Here is a 17888-nt window from a genome sequence, read left to right as displayed (position 1 = left end):
TTGAAAGATTAAATTGTATTTAAGTATATTTAAGTGTATTTAAGTATATTTAAGTATATTTAAGTACATTTAAGTATAATTTATCTAAATTGATTGAGCCTTTGCATGAAGCATAAAGAATATTTTTATAGCCTAACACTTCATAACTCTTTTTTGGGTAGCACTAATTTCAGTTCACATGTTCCTTTCTCTTCCGTCAGTAACGTACTGAATGCCTCATAGGGCACTAAACAACTGTAGAGGATAAGACTAATATGTCCTAAGCATCAGACTAATCTACAGTGTATTATGGCTTAATTTCAAAGTGGTGAAGAATCTATTATAAACACAGAATCTAAATCCTGTGACTACATGCTGTACTACAGCAGGCAGATTTGAAGAGTAGAGCTGAGAAGTTTCCTTCTTCTTTTATTTGTTACTATTTCATATTTTTTTTTTATTTGAATAGATGGCTCAGATATCTTGAAGAGGTTTCAAAATTGTACAAATTAAATGTCTGCTTCAACAAAACAATTTTGAAATGTTTAATATGAAAAGACAGATTGTAGCTGGAGAGGATAATCATTACAATCAAAATAAAATGTCAAGATCTACAAGAGCCAGAAACCAAGATGGCACAAAACTGCAGTGATTACCTAGCTGAGGGTCTAAATACATTTGCCATTTGGCTGTGGTTACAGAGAAGGGATATCAAATACTGAGTGTGTTGAGGTGTGTGTTCTCACAGCTATGCTTCCTTTGCCTCTTACAGATACAATCAATTGCTTAATCAAACCACCTCTGCAGCTTTATCATTTGCTGGGAAGGGTGACTTGCATGCAAGTTATACACATACTAAAGAAACTAGTGACTTTTGGCAACTTTCCTGAGATAAACATATGAGTTTACCCACAGAACAGCCTGGAATAAGACACAAAATCTGGAACAAGTCTTTTTCGGTCCTTCAGGATTACTGGCTTTCCCTCAATCCAGAAAATCCCTGATCCAACAACAGATTGGGTACTTTAGCTATTTTCTTTAAATTTTTATTATCCAAGAGAAGACATTGCCTTTTGGTTCATTGCTATTTATTCTCAGTAACATTCTGAATGTTATTGACATTGAGTGACGAATCACTGAGCTTGTTGCTGGCAAGACACAAGGACTTTTGAATCCATTTGGTACTTACAGACTTCATACAGTTACCTTTACTAAGAAAACCTCTGATTATCCAAGGCATTTATCTGATTTTGTGTGAGTGTAACTGTTTCGCCACATCAGCTGGTGAGGGCTCAGCCACTGGTGGCCACCCTTGTGCTTCCTCAGTGCTCAGATGAAGCTCAGACCCAACATTGAACAAGTGCTCCCGGTGCTGTTAGCTTGAAGACACATTTGCCTAGCCAGTTTCTTTTTTCCCCAAGTGTCAAGAATAGCTTTTATTTTAAAGGATGTGTCATGTATCCTCTACACCACTGCCCTGGGCACACTTTCAGGCCCTTGGAGTGCCCAGATAAACACTATCTGGCTTAAGTGCTACAGAGTAGCTGAGCAGAAACCTCTATTAGAGATCCTTCCACTGGCAAAGCGACAGGGGAAGGATGAGTCATGAAAGGCAAACTTCTCTGAAGCTATGCATCCATCAGAGAAATCAGCCTTCAGCTGTATCTGCCTTGGCAATTTTATTTAAGAAGCTGTTTTGCAAGACTTGCTTGCTTTTGTCTATTTTCTCTGACATTTTTCAAAAGAAGGGTTGCTTCATAAACAGGCACTGCTCTCCTTTGTCTCCCAGCTGGCAGACAAAAATATAAACAATAAAATGAATCTCCCCACGTTGCACTTGCAAATTTAGAAATAGATTCACACAGTGGTTTACAGGAGTCTTCTTTCAGTTTACAATTGCATTCTCACATTTATTTCAGTAAAATTCACCTGTCTATTGAATAGATGTTTTTCTGTGTAAAAAATGCCCAAGTGATATCTCCCAGCCAGACTGCTGCAGAAGCGCTAGTAATCTCCAGGACATGCTTTGGATAGCTGATTACTTCAGTAGAGAACAGCATATCAGACAGAGGAAAGTAGCCCACACTCTCTGAGTCGAAAGGTGGTTTCAAAAGGTATCAAGTGAATAATGGACAAGGGCACAGACGTACTTGGAGTCTGCATGCACAAAGACAATGGCAAATGGTGAGACTACAGCCAGTGAAGGAAGTTAGAGCAATGTAGAGAAGAAGGATGTCTCACAAAGATCCCAGCAAATGCTAGAGGACAACTTCCACTGACCCTTATTTTGGGAATCCTGTTAGGATTGTGAGCCATTCTTAGCAGTTAAAAAGCAGTCTTTTCATAGCAGGAGCCACAGCAGATGGAGCTCATATGGCAGCCCTAGGGCACTTGGAAGAGCCACATGCAAGAGTTTATGGCAATCAGAGGAGAAAACCACACTTGGCTAAAGCTCATCCTGAGCTTCACCTTAGAAGGATGTGATTTGGAAAGCCAAGCCCACAGCCATGGGAAAGCCAAGGGCCAAAACACAGACCCATCCAGGCCCTCACAACTCTTGATGGGAGCTCAGTTTCTAAATCTCTCATGGGTGTTGTGACAGCCCTTTATGGCTTTTTGAGAACCATCTGCCTTTGAAGATCTTAAAGCCTTCAAGTGCCTCACTTGAGCCACAGCCACCTGCGTGGCTGAGGCAAAGACAGTGGGAAGGCAGTGCAAACGTGGGTCCTCCTCCCAGCCCACCAGCTCCTGGGGGCCTGCTGTGGGACTTGTCCTTTGGAAGGAACTGACAGTCCACCCTTGCTGTAAAAGGTTTGGATCAGATTACTTGAGTCCTGTAAGACACTGCCACATACACGGAGAAAATGGATAGACACATCACAACAGAGATAGGTGGACTGAACCAGATGCAAAAAGATGAAACCCACATGACTTATTGGCACATGGCACATAGGCTGGAATCAGATCAAGAAAGATCTGCCAAAATAACAAATTTCAGTGTGCCAAAGCAAGCATGCTGATAATAACCACTAGGTCCCAGTCGTAAGGGGCTGCATCAGAAAAAGCACAGACATAGGTGAAGATTTAAAGTCCGGGCAAATGCACTAAGCTTTTATTGACTCTGATCTGTACTGTATGTTGATATAATCAGAAATAAGGATTTTGAGCCATTATTCCATCTGTTATGCTGGAAAAGCTTCACACGAGTAACCAAGTGATTCCAAGGCTAACAGGGAAAGGGTTTATGTTATCTCTATAGAAATATTTTTGGGGATCTGGAGTACAGGGTCCAGCACTGCAGTGCTTGAAGGACCCAGGGGAGTGGGATGGGGAATCCCACCCCAGGCAGAGCCTGGGCTCTGAAACAGGAGTCAGGGTGGTGTCTGCAGTGGATCCAGATGGTCAGGAAGCAAACAGCAGTGTGGTAAGAGTTCATGGGATGCACTGCAAGGGTTTTGCCTTACTAATCCATTTATTGAGGAACTTGGGAGCTTAAATCAGGGATGCTACAGTTCAGAGAATTTCTGTCCTCTGGCTTCTGTTCAGAAAATATGTTATGCAAAGTCATTCAGTAAATCTACAGCTCAAACATGCTCACTTTGGACCACTCAGACCTGGGTATCACAGTGCATAGAGCTTCTCCAAGGGATTCCTGCACACTGCTGTTTTTCTCCAGAAGGCCACACAAGAGCCAGGTCACCCTGTCATGCTGTGACCTGTCTGGCCAGTCCCTATGGAGGGGAGAGCCCGTGCACTGATGCAGCTGCCACTGAGCGGAGCTTCTGGGGCAGTCTCTGGGCTAGATGAAGACCTCATGAGATGTCAGGATGTTATAGCCCCAGGTTAGGAGATACTGGCCTAGATAAAAAATGCTGAAATCAGGGACTTGGCATTCCTTGCTTTGGTACAACTCCAGAATTTTTCACGGAAAAAAGTTTAATCACTACGTGGCAATCTTGAGAGCCTGCAGGCCAACTCTGATGGCTCTCTTTAGGGAAGATTCAAGAGCTCCCTTTCCCAAGGTGCTTTCCCTGCATCTCAGAGGCATATTCCCTTAGTCCTCTGGCATGGTACAAACTAGCACTCTGGTATCCAAGCTAGAGCCACTAAGAAGTCACAGTCTGAGGACTGCTGCAGTGAAGCAGCTGTCAACCTTCCAGAGCTCACCTACAGAAACAGGAGCTGATACAGATGGTAGAAGACTTGCCTGCAAAGTCAGTGTTTATCCAGCAATGGCACTGACAATAAATAATGAATAGGAAAACACCTGTTCTGATCTCTGCAAAACTGACTCTGGAGTAGGAATTGCAAGATTTCCTCCTGATGACCATATAGGTGCAGTTTAGTGGCTTTTTTGGTTATTCTGTGGAAATCTTGTTGGGCCATTCAAAAGCATATGATCTGTGAATCAATCCCTTTGGTCACTGACACCAGTTAAAGGGACAGGGTGATACTGCTGCACTTGCCTTATTTTAAAGAATCCTTTATTTATGACCCACAGTTTTTTGTTGGGCCAATGTTAGCACGGTTTTAGAGCTGGGCTGAAATCCTCAGATTATTGTAATCAACATACTGCATGCATTTTCACAGTATTTTATACAGTTTCAGAATTCTACATTTAAAAGTCTGGTGTCCCTGCTCTGTGTCATGGACATCAGGGGTAGTACATGAAGGCATATGACAGAATGCAAAATTAGTCTCATCTGACTATTTTTCATTTTACAGATTCTTGTTCAAATACATTTTTAAAAAGATATATGGGGGGGAGGTGGCGGGGGGGGGGGGGGGGGGGAGATTTCACTGAGAGCTTGTTTGAAATGCCAGAGAAAAAAAATTAAACCAGACATAAATGCAGTGATTCTGACATTAATAAGATTCTGTTGCAAGTCAGCTGCTTGTTTGATAGTCAGGTTTGTCAATCTATGGAGCTTTAGTCTTCTTTTGTTCAGTCAGTTTTTAAAATTTTCCCTCATTTGTTTGCAGTCATTCCTGACTGCCTGCAGCATACTGTTTACAGTGTTCCTTACAGTTCAGGCTTTTCAGGTTTTTCTGAAAATGTCTGCTTCTGTAGCAGATATTACCAATGATGTTTTCAAATATCTTTCTCTTAGGAGCTTTAAGAATGTTTAAGACATATGTTATAATCAGTGCTTTTTCACAACAGCTGACTTGTATTTGCAAATCAATGACAGCATCTATATACAAACCATCTTTTCTAAACCTGTCATATTAGAGTTGCCCTCCTCAGGGCTTAGAGGTATCCAAGAGCTTGGGGGCAGGAGCTGTTAAGTTTGGAACAGGGCCATAATCAAATACCAATTTGAATTCTGTGGAGGAGAGAGACAGCTGAGAGGTCCTCCTCCTGGGGCACAGGGCTAGGAGTCACTCCCTCCAGGTCTGACTGGATGGATGTTTCCGCACTGAAAAGTGCCAAGGGGAGTCTCAAATGCCATGTTTCCAGAGCTGGAGATGATAGACAGACTCTGGTAAAAGGCAAAGGCAGTGGTCTTCCCCAGAGGGACGGGAAGTGAAATGATCCCTACCATAATGCCAGCAAAGGCAGGGCACTGTTCTCTAGTTATATTGTGGTGCTCCTTGTCTTTGTCTGTGTTGAACCATCGGTGTTGAGGCACCCTGCTGAAGGAAGACGGTTACTCTTGCAAGATCAACAGTTGCATTCTCAGATTATTACTTTTTTTTCCCATCCATTTTGACAGTCAGACTCTTTGTGATTGGGTTTCTGCAATGCAGTTTGTATTTGAAATTCCATTTCTGTGCTAAGAGGAGGGGATTCTGGCAGGAGGCAATTCTAACTGGGCACATGTCACAGCTGCATGGTCAGAAGAGGTCCCTGGGTGATATTCACCAACAACTGATGTCGTTTCACTTGACTGCAGGCCACTTCAAGGCTAATGGGGTGCCCCACGTCCCTCCTGGCATATCAGGAGATAAAAGATACACCTCATGCAGACAAGCACATACAGGTGCTGCATTCGCACATATGTGAGGCAACTACTATTGCCTGTGAGATGAGGGAAGTAACAATTTTTTTTGGTTAGGAAAGAATTCATTTGGCAGTTCCAGTTTCCCATTTTTCTTCACTCCCTCCCTTGCAGGCTAGGCACAAGATTTTACTTTTCAAGAGGAATTTAATGAATTTCATTTTGTTTTAAATAGCAACAGAAATTAAACAAATGAAGATTTTTCTTTTTATCTGGAGCTTTTCCAAATTACTTCTGTGTGAAATCCACATGCTTTCCTTTGAGAACATGGAGTTTTATAAAATAAACCTGACCAAAATTTCATTTTGACATACAGACATGAAACTTCTCCTTTCCAAAAATGCCAATGTGCAGCATCTCACCTTTATGAAATTGTTTTTTTCCCCTCAGGATTTTCTTTCGTTTTTTTCAATATTATGAACCATATAGTTTTTAAAAATCCTTCTCTATGCCTTGTTCTCCCTTTAAAAAAAATCAAATGACCTTTTCAGTTATGGGAGGAGTATGGATCTACTCCACCAAAAGCAGAGCTGCACAGCCATGAAATAAGAATTACAGAGTTTATGAAGCTGATCCTCTCATGGAATCTCTGCACAGCTGATATTTCCAGAAACAGGACAGTAAGAGAATGATGTATGTGGGCTGGCAAATTGTATACCTGGGCTGGCAAAGAAAGAAGCCATTTGTATGACTTCTTTCACATGACTGTTTGCTAAAGAACTGTCTTAATTAAACACAGATGTCATAAATTATTGTAGCATCTTTTAGTACAAGCAGTTCAGTGGCTTTTCTTGGCTCTTTTGATCTCTCATTTTATATTGCCTTTGCAAGAATAGTGGTCTTCTGCTGCTGTGGAAGGCTTACCTGAAGTCCCACGGTCCACTAATTCATAGTAAAAATGCTACCTTATACAATACTCCTATTTATCAGCTTGATCCATTTTTTTAAATATAATTTTTCCTTGCTGTCTAGCAAGAATCTGGTAAAGTTTTTGATGACGTTTTCTGTGAAGGTATTTTAATCTCACAAAAGGAATGAACACAGCAGAGAAAGTTCTATTAAAAGTATATATGAGAATTTAACAGGGCTATGTCATGGACAGTAGTGTACTATTTGTTATTGAAAGCCAATACTTGGTTTCCTGTAGCACAGAAAGCTGACACTGAAAGTGTAAGTAGACCAGTCATTAACCAAAGCTAATAATCTATGTTGACAACAGTGTAAACATGTTCAGTAAGTGTTCACATATCCAATAACCTTTCTGAAAATGTGCTTAACTTTACAGCCTTGAAATAAATCTCCCTATCAATGTGGCACAAGCATGTGCAGTGCTAGATTAGCAAAGTAGAAGTCCCATAGGCAATTGATGGTTGAGCAAACACAATTAAGGCCTAAGAGCTGAAATAATTCAAGTTCATGGACTTAAATTAATAGAACTGAAGTGACTGAACTTAGCCACTTTTCTGCCAATAATATGTTGTAAAGAAACCATATACAGGTAAGAATACCAGTGACCAAAGTCTCTGGGGCAGATATGGTTTTGGATTGTTCTGGAACAAGCAAGTTTGTCACTGATTGTGTGAGCTGTTCCCCCTATTTTCATAGCAGTGTAGTCATGAGCTGTGGGAAAACCCAAATGAGGACTGGAAGTGTTCCTAACCACTGAAGTGCTGTGGATCCACCAGGCCAGGGACAGCCTGAGCCCAAAGTCCAGGGCAGGGACACAGAGCTGTAGGGTCCCTTTTAGACGCCAGGGGGATGGTGAGTTCTTCTCGGTACCCTGCACCCTGACCCTCATCAGTCTTCAGGGCAGATACACACATTATCCCAAACACCATGAGAAGCTCTGAGAGGGATGCCAGCAGAGCTTGGCTGTGGTTGGCAGCTAACTAAGCTAGAGATGCACCACTGAAGGGGAGGTCCTTCTCCTCCCCATGCCACCTTGGAATTCAGCTTGCACCATCACTGCCCATACAAACCACTGGCAAGCTGACTGAGTGAGATAACAAAGAAAACATTAACAGAACACTTTTACAGTGATGGATTCTGTGGCTGCTGAGCTCTCAGAAGGAGCCTACCATGGTCTTGTGGGAAGTGCCAGTTGCTGCACGTGAGCTGGGGCAGCAGTAGCAACCAGAAGTGGACTGTGGAGGTGAGATTTCTCTCTTAGCCACAGTAAACAATTATTCAGTGTGCTCAGTTACACCCCCAAACTGTGCAGTAACCACTTGCTGTCCAAGAGTTCTTCTCTTGTAAGTTATTATCGCTGGTTTTCTCAATGGCATCCATTTGCCTTCTCTTTATTGAATGCACACGATATCTATTTTCTGAGGATTTACTGGACTGGGAATCACTTGTCAGGGTCAAACCTGTCTGATCTGTGTGTTTGACCCTGTTCAATGTTTCTCTTGTTAATAAAAAACTTATGACTTCTGTGCTATAAATATATGAGTTGAATTCAAGGGTTAATTATTCCCATTGACACTGAACAAATACAAAAACAAGTCTGATTTCTGGATGTAGTCTAAGGTGTTTTTTAAAAGTAGTAAGATGGAGCTACTAACAAGTATTTCAAACCTTCTTGAGTCAGTGTCACTAAGAAAACAACCACAGGCACCCAAAGTGCAAATCAAACACACATGTCAAATTTTGAAAGCATAAGATCTGTACTTAAAAAAGGGAGGATCAGAGCACAACATAATACATGGCACTGAACCTGCAAAAAACATTAAATGAGGGATGGCTGGTTTTTCTGTCAGGATGTTTAAAGCATGACTTAAAATTCTGAATCAATGATGCATTCTTTTTTCCAAAGGGAGGGGACAAGACATGAGAGCAATCTTACCATTCTTGTCTGCTCTTCTTAATATCTAAATAAAAAGAGAGACAGAAAGAACATAATCAATTTTTATTTTTTCTTGTATGGGTTAAAAACAAACAATGCTCTTCATAGTGCACATTTATAGTTTGAGCTTTACATCACATTTTCACAAAGCTGCATAAAATTTTAAAGTTCTTAATGTGTCTCCATCCTTCCCTCAGAGCTTTTTTGAGCTCCTCCTTTGCTGTGTGCACTAAAACCCAAGACCATAACAAGAACCAGCTTTATTTTCTAGATTTTTTTATGGATTATAAGGATGATGTTGAGGCCCAAAGCCTGAGACTGTATGGCTTCTATGGTACTGGATTCAGGGTTGAGAGAAGTGGCCTAGAGAAGCAGAGCAAGAGTGATGGCTGGGAGAATGTGCTGAGCATCTGAGATGGTGAGAAAAACTCATGGTTTATGTAGATGGAGGAAGCAAAGGGTAAGTCAGGAGAGGAGCTGGGTGGCATGAAGGGATCAGACTTGGTGTCACAGGCTGCTTCAACAATGGGGAGTCATCCAGGCAATGCTGCAACAAATGTAGGAAAGGGAAGAAAGCAAATCTTCCAAATACATTTTCTATTGCTGCTGTGAATATCCAGTAAAGTGTTACGAAATGGGCACATACATTTTTGAGATCTGACAGCAATGGAAACATTCTCTGGTTTATTAAAATGTTAGTAGCATTTAAACAGCTTCTCCAGCACATGCCACAACTGCTCTGCTCCTAGGAGTGAAACCAGATAAGATGGATCCGAGTGCCAAGTTCTGTTGGAGCATCTTCATGACTGTTTTCTGTAGGGTGGGGTTGGCAGGGAACCAACAGAGTTGTGACCCACATCCAGGACTTCACAGATGGTGTCTAAGCAGAACTTTGCATTGGACCAAGTTTACAGCACATGAAGCGTGAAATATACTTAACAAGATGACAATTTCCCTCCCTATTTAAATAAATCATACTCCAAATTTTCAGTATAAGGATCGGATTTTTGAAGGGCTGTGGCAGTGGAGTTTCAATCAAATTGAAATGTCCCATAAATATGGGTCAAGAGTGGCAAAAGTTTCTGCATAAGTAGTTTCAAAATTTTGATTTTAAAATTATTTTATGTATTTATTATTTTTATAATTATTATTTAAAGTTTGTATTACTTTGTTTTAATTCATTACACCATCACCGCTCCCCAAACCAGGAAATATTAAAATCCTTTAGACACTTGAGAGGGACTCTGACAAAAGACCAGGGAGGAGGTTGCTTTAGCAATCATATATCACTCTCATTAGGTCTCCCTCTCTGGAGAGAGATTATTTGTAAGAGCATGTAGTGACAGGACAATGGGGAATGGCTTCAAACTGAAAGAGAGTAGGTTTAGATTAGATGTTAGGAAAAAAATCTTTACTGTATGGGTGCTGAGGCACTGGTACAGGTGGCCCAGGGAGGCTGTGGATGGCAGTGTTCAAGGCCAGGTTGGAGGAAGCTCTGAGCAACATGTTCTAGTGGAAGGTGTCCCTGCCCATGGCAGGGTGTTTGAACTAGATGATCTTTAAGGTCCTGTCCAACCCAAGCCATTTTATGATTCTAAAATTCTATTCCCCAGTGGGATCAGGACCTCAGTGCCTGCCCTTTCTGTGCAGCCTTACAACAAACCTCTTGCTGTCTGGCAATTTAAAGGGAAGTTTTTATACAGGTGGGGGTACTTCACTGAGGGGTAATCACACACCTACAACCCCCAAATATCTAAAATATCTGTGAGATGAACGTACTCACTGCAGGCAGGGCCCAAGGGTGCAGTCCCTGCTTTGAAGCAGGCAGACATGGTTTGAATCTAAGGTTTTCCTCCAGATATAAGAGGAGAAACACAGAAACAGCCTCCCTCCCTCCTATTCACAGGTTTGTTCCTATAAATATGAATCTGACGCTGGTTTAAGAAAATGCTGAAAATGAAACAATTTTATTTTGAATTTTTTTTTTACTCTAGTAAAATCAAAAATTTTCAGTTTATCAGATAATCTGACCATGTGCAGTTTCCTAACCCAGTGTGCTGAGTTAAACTGGGGAGTTGGCTCCATTTAATGTTTTTTAGTTCTTTCCTGGCAACTTAGATTTCTCTTCTGTTTTTGTGATCTATGACTGTAATTCTCCTGTTTCTCTTATAAGTGGTATCTCTGAGACAAAAAAAAAAAATCTGCATTTTCAGTATACACTTGAATTGAAATAGAATAGAATTCAACAAAAATTCTTATTTAAATGATTTCTTATGGAAACTAGAGCAATCAGGAGATGAGCAGATGAGGGTTGCTCAAAATAATTTGGGGAAAGGTTGGGGAAGTTAAAGTGGATACATTAGAGAAAACATCTAGATAAAGAGTCCTTTAACACAGAATATACCATTTCCAGCTGATATTGTGGAATAATGCCAATACAGGAGCTGCTCTGAAGCAGATCAGAGTTGGTAGTAGAGCTGGTCTCAAGATTTGTAGGTCTCACCAAGGTCAGGGGATTCTTTGAAAATCTTTGGGTGGGAGTTTGGCTTTTACCAGGATTTGCCTTGGAATAAAGAAATGCTCTGTGCTGTGCAAGTTTAGACAAAAAAACTTTACAGCTGCATCCTGCAAGATGCTGAGCCCTTGGTGAGAGTCTAGCACAGCACCCCTGGGGAGTTGCATGACCAGATGCACATCAAGGCACCTCCCTGGGCTCACCCTCAAAGGGCCGAGGGGCTCAGGATTCTCTGCACATTGATCTCGGGCACCTCAAATTCCTCAGGGTCTAATGGGATCGGAAGAGCCTGCATGGTTTGTGAAAAAAAACCCCACAACTTTTATAGGATGAGAAATTGCAGTGAAAAGCGCCTCCCCTCCCCCATCCCAATTAAAACGATACAATTTGAAGCAACTTATTTGGAAAGGTGACTTTTCACCCAGAACTTCTCCTAGCCACCCCCAAACACTAACCTGCTTCCCTCAAACAAGCAGCCATTAGAAGCAAAAGGGGAAGGGGAAAGGAAAAGGGAAAGGGGAAAAGGAAGGGATAAGGACGGGGAAAGGGGAAAGATCCACAGTCTCACTGGGCTTCAGCCTCTTCCACAGAGGGAGGAGATAACAGCTCAAGAAAAAAAATAAAGGAAGAAGAAAAGAGGAAATAAAAGGGGAAAAAAAAGAAGGATGGAGAGAAAAAAAGACAAGAGAAAAAGGCAAAACATAACAAACCACGCGCCCCCTCCCCGGACGCTCGCAGGTGCCCTGTGCGGAAGCACGCGTTCCGTGCCGGGGTGCCGCGTACTCACATCGCGGAAGATGCGCAGCCCCGCTCCCCGTTCCGCCGCCATCCGCCCGCCTGGGGCACCGCCCGCAGCGCCTGCCCGGGGCCGGGGCTCCTCCGGGGGCCGAGCCGCCCCGCCTGCTCCCGGGAACCCGCCCCAGGAAGGGCAGGAGCAGGGGCGGCCGCGGCTGCTGCTCCCTGCGCGGGGGCGGCAGGGACACACACCCTGTTGCATCCCTAAAGCGTGCTCGTGGCGACACTCGCTTTCCCTCCGTGAAAGAAACTTGGGTCTCGCAGGCTGTCAGGCCACGTTTGCACCGTCGGTTCGTCTGCCTTCCCCTTCGGCACGGTCACGTTTGGGGAGGTCTTTCTCAAGAAAGCCGCACGACCCCAGAGCGAAGGGCTGATGGGGCGGCTCTGTGCTTCCACGCTGCGGTGCGGGGACCGCCAGCAGCTGCGCTCTGCAAAAGCCATCGGGCTGGAGAGTAAGGTGCTTGAATAGAACATATCCCTCCAAGTGGCCCGGCCAAAAATCAAGGGCAGCACGGGTGTTCCTGCAAGGGAGCAAGCTGTGGGATGGGGCAGGACCGGGCTCGGCGGGGTGAGGGCAGGAGAGGAAGAGGGTTTTGGGGTGAGGGAGAGGGAAAGCAGTTCTGGGGGGAACCCACTCCATGTTATTTCAGACCCGTGCCAAGAAGTTATTGCACGGACATGGTGTAACAGGGGCTTTTACTTTGTGCTCCCACCACACACTCCAAGCAGGTGGCATTGCAATTATGCGTCATATAATACAATGGTGTTATATATTATATACTACATTTATTGACTACTGTGTATGATACTATGCTTCTTAACAAATATTAGAGTGAAGTTTTTGTTTTAAAACACCTTCATGGATGAAAAGCCTCAGCCGTGGTGTGACTTGGGAGTTCCTGCTTCTCTCACCTCCCTTTCCACATTTCAGAGGGAAACCTGAGAGAGGGGGGAGAGAATTACCCAATTGCAAAGATAAGGCATTTCACAGGGTGAGCAGTTTTTATGTCAAGTCATAAAGATGTCTTGAAAAAGAGATGGAAAGATCATCTCAGGCTATTTTTGCTTTTTAATAATACTGAACGACTTTTATTTAATCTGATTTTTATGATGGAACTATGGGAATATATTTTTTTACAGAGAGACAAAAGAAGAAAAAATTTCAAAGATTGTCTCAAGAGCCAGGAGGGTGAGTGGAAATAAGAAAAAGTTTCTTTAGACTATAGACGGGCTTATTTTTGTTAACTTTTATAACAACAACATGAATTATTTACATATTGATCTTTTTTGACTAATTTCTATCTCGGAATAAAATGACTTTTGATGAAGAACCAGTACCTTTCCCTTTTGATTGGCCTTAACATTCACTGAGAATATTTTGTTTGGCTAGAGAAATCTTCCTTCAAAATTGTAAGAAAAAAAATTGTGCCATCTTGGTATTTTTAGGGTAAAAATTAAACATAAGAATCAAAAATGTCTCATAGAACATTTATTATATGAGGAATTGTGAGTAGAGTATATGTGAAACTTACTGATGATCATTTTTATACCACTTTAATACTACCTGAAGTAATATCTCAATTTTAACACCACAAGCAGGACCAGAACTCTGAATCTTACTAGGTCCCATATTCATCCAATGATCTCCCTCTGTCTCTGAGCAAGAAGATATGAGGAGAGGGGAATGCAGCTGTGTGTGAGGGGAGGAGTGCCCTGTGGTGTGGGAGTACAGGTTCTGCCTCAATGGGAGGATGATGGCTTTGTGACCTGCCCAGGTGAGGTTAGCAAAGGTCAGCACTCAATGACATTCTCCCCCCTGCAGCCACAGACCTGTGCTGCTCACCATCTATCACAAGAAATAAAAGTTGTTCTGTGTGTGTCTGAGGATAAAACCTAAAAAAGCCTGCTTTTTTCCTTCCGTGTGTCAAATCTCTAAACTTTTATTTAGAAATCAGCAACTTTACCAGCACTTGGTTCATGTGAAGTGAAGTGGTCAGCCAGTGTGTAATGATTTTGCCCTTTGATCTGGGAAAAACAAATGAAAGCTGGCAGCAAGAGCTACCTTCCACTTACTGTGCAATGGACTGTGATGTGCTACAAGAGCCATCGATGCAGAGATAGACAAACAGCAAAACTTCCTTTTTACCAAGGAAATGCAAGCTGTCTAATCAAGTTACTAAACCACTCCATGATTCCACACTCTATGTGTGTGGCCTCTAACTGACAGGAAAAACACTTTGTTGTGCTTATGCCACAATATAACCTTTCCAGCAAAAGAGCAGTACTATTTGCACTTGGCTAAGGGAATGGATCTGCTTTACGGTCTTTTTTTTTCTTCACTGCAGGAGCTGACTGGTACGTATCCAAAGGGCTGAGTTAGCATTATACAGTCCCTCTCCATGAAGCTTTCAAAACCTGTTGTTTTGTCATGGTTTGAGCATCTGGTCTGGAGCTCGGTAGGCCAACCCCAAACCAGCCCCTGGTTTGGGTACTCAAATGCTGCCCCTGTAGTAGCTCCCTCATAACTTTTCTTGGTCATAAAGTAAAAACAGAGAAAATTCAAATTTAGTATGTTTGTGGCCATAGCTTGTAATATGAGCAGCAACAGAGGAAGCAAGAGGCCACCTTTATTTTCCCATCACTTTGTGTCTCACACATGGACTAATCTGACCCAAGTGACAACCCAGTATCTTTACAGCTTTGTGTTTTTAGGAATTGGACTCTGATGATGAAAAAGTGAGTCCTCCTCTATAACCATACGGTAACTATGCCAGTGACAGCAAGGGTAGATGTAAAAATCCCAAAAGGAATGTTGATGTTCCTGGAAAACCATTAGGCCATCCACCTGTACCAGAGTGTGTGGCTATGTACAGTTCATCAGATGAAAATCACCTCAAGGTTCCCAGCTCTGGGAGTTCACTTTACCCTCATTGTGATCCCTCCTGGGACAAGGCCTGAGTCTGCTCCCATGCCTTTCCTGCCCTCCTCCTTTCCCTCTGGTCCCATATCCACTTGGTGGTGGAAAGGAAAGCAAGACACAGGCTATACTGGAGCCACAGGGCAGTTCAATGGCAAGGCAGTGTAGACAACAGGGATGAACATCAGCAGGTGTGTGGGAGACAGAGTAGAAACTCCTGCAATTAAAGGAGGCTTTGATTTACAACCCTGGAAAAGACTGGGTCTGGCTTAATTGACAGAGATTTATAGATCTTAAGCAAAAGGATTACAAGGTTGTGTTCCTATAATTATAAGTAAAATTGTACACTGGGTGTTCTGGTGGAGGGTTTTAAATTATAGTAGTGTGATTTTATATAGTTTAAGTTAAGAATGTAGATGGTATAAGAGAGACATCTGTGTGTACATGACATGAGAAGTTATTGGTCAGGACATAGCTGCATTGCAGTGAGAAGTGCCACAGGTGATAGGTCATAAATCCAAAACAAAGTGTCGTTTTAAGTAACTATTGGATTAGAAAGTTATAAATTACGATGTAACCCTAAATCTTGTGACTAGTCGCCATTACTCAGAGGTGTTGTGAAATCTCACGCCTGGACTGATGCGTTTGTTATTTTAAACAATAAATTCGTGTACTTGCATAGTCCTGTCCCTGAAAGTGATTTCCTCCGACGAGTGAACGCGCGGGAAATTTGACAAGGTGAGCCTGAATGCAGTCTGCATGTGTTGGACATTTTTCCTAAATCACTAGGAAAATAAGTGCAAAGCAGTTGTGAGAGACTGAAATGTTAGTGGTTAATGACTCAAAACAATTGCCCATTTGTGGAGGCAGCAGGGTGCTTTATTGAGGCCGGGTTTGCACCCCCTGGCCGAGGGGGAGGAGGGAGTGTAAAGGGGCATCCAGCAGAGACTATGGCTCATGTTGAGAGAAAGCTTGCTGTGAGACTGGATGGATAAGGCAGATATCTATTTATAAGGTCTAAGAAAAAGAATAAAGGAAAAGATCAAAGCATAAGGGTCAGAAGCAAAACAATGCGAAAGCACAGTGAAAATTTTGTACTTTTAGTCTTTGTATTTGCAACATTCCCAGGAAAAAAGGTAGAAGAAAACTGCTATTGTTTGTCTACAGCTAAAATGATTTCATAATGTCCTTGTTCTGGCCAGGACAGGGTTAATTTTTTGCAGTCGCTGGGAGGGGGACATGGCTAGGGCACGGAAGTTATTCTAAACCACCTCATGTCATTGCTGGGGGCAGGAGAAAGGGACACTCATCCAGGGAGAAGGGATTCCTTCCGAGAAAACACGGTGTTTTCTATTATTGGGGGTTTTTTCCCCATGTGAATCACTTCTTTTCTTATACCCTCTGTCATTAGTATTGTTGCTGCTACTGTTCATTTTTCTTATTTCTTTTTCCAGTAACAACTTCTTAACCCGTGATTTTTGCCTTTTGTGCCTCCAATTCTCAATGTCATCCCACTGAATCAGGAAGGGGAAAGGGGAGCAGGTGTGGAGTTTTGGAGAGTCTCGGAGGGGTCACTAAACTGCAAAGTACCATTCCTAAACCATGACACATATTTAATTTGGATTAAACCCAGAGAGTTTCAGTTCACAGTACCTGTGAGGCTCAGATACAAGCAATGGTCCTCAGCAGTCCATATACCCCTGCTCCGTTCCACCTAAGAGGGGGGATCATAAGGTTATTTGTACTGCAAAGCTTTAGTCACCAACTGTTTATCAAACCTGGGAGAAGAGTTTCCCACACAGCTGAAGATGGGGAAGAGTCTCCCCCAAAGAGTTAATTCCAGTCTTAAGGGAATTAAGGGCTCTGTCTATAAGGGCTCAGAAGGGGCTATTAGTCACAGAGTACTTTTAGGAGTTTGGTTTATTTATTCAAAGGCTTGAGGCTTGTTGGAAGGTGTAAATAACTACAGTTTCTTCCATGACTATGTGCCCTGCTGCCAATGGCAACCTATATATAACATATTTTGTTACTGTGACTGCCACTAAGAAAAAGGCCAAAGGCCTTGTGCCTCACACCTGGGCCAGAAATGAGAACACAGACACATATAATAGAGAGTACAATCTGGGACAGTGTCTGAGACCTGTGACATGGAGTCAGGGGTTTGACTTTGGCAAAGCTTCAGCGCCTTGCCTCCGCTTTAGGTGGCCAAATATTTTTCTAGGTGTAGGCCATTGTCCTTTCTATTCATCTGGGATTTAATTACATGAATCCAATAAAAAGATCATGGAACTGAGAAGAGTATCTCAAACTCATTTCTGTAGCTGGATTTGAGAATTTTTTTAAAAGAAAAATTGTATTATTCCAATGGGTTAGTGAAATGAAGAATTTTCTCTCCACCTTTCCCAGGCTGATTCTCAGATATACATCTCCCATGAAACAGTACCTCATGGGATTATTCCAGCTTTTTTCTTTGCTTTTCAGTTTGAAAGTCCTTGGCAGTTGTTGAAATTCTGCTGTCTGAAACGACCTCCTGGCTTACACCAATTCAGTGATTTCATCTCTTGCAGCCTTGCTGACAGCTCAGAATCTGCAGACAAAACCCTCTCCCCAGCTGGGCAATGCTCACAGCCTCGTGGAACATCTCCTGGTACTTCTTACCTCAAGGAAAGCCAAGGGCTCTTCAAGGCCTTTTTGACTGATGTTTTCATCATATTGCTACAACTGTAGATGAGACTCTGTCTTGCTTTCTGCAGATCTTTGGGGGGAACTGAATTCTTGCAGAAAGAGTAAATTAGGGCACCATCTATTTTAAACAAGTCTGTAGCAATCTTATAT

At 42.5% G+C, this 17888-nt stretch overlaps 1 protein-coding gene across 1 annotated transcript in view; it reads right to left on the bottom strand.

Annotated features, from left to right (window-relative positions):
* The window catches only part of NECAB1 (N-terminal EF-hand calcium binding protein 1), a gene marked incomplete at both ends in the record, with an annotated part of 57306 nt that extends 45136 nt beyond the window's left edge, over positions 1 to 12170 (bottom strand). The window contains 2 exons of the mRNA XM_082286832.1: positions 8827 to 8851; positions 12129 to 12170. Of these exons, the coding sequence (XP_082142958.1) occupies positions 8827 to 8851; positions 12129 to 12170 (67 nt within the window). The remainder of the gene's footprint in view (positions 1 to 8826; positions 8852 to 12128) is intronic.
* Between the last annotated feature and the right edge of the window lie 5718 nt (positions 12171 to 17888).

Source organism: Coloeus monedula (genome assembly GCF_965178545.1).
Source record: "Coloeus monedula genome assembly, chromosome: 1".
In the NCBI taxonomy this organism is placed as follows: Eukaryota; Metazoa; Chordata; class Aves; order Passeriformes; family Corvidae; genus Coloeus; species Coloeus monedula.
The sequence above is the reverse complement of the archived record's forward strand: the minus strand, read 5'-3'. Positions and strand labels throughout refer to the sequence as shown.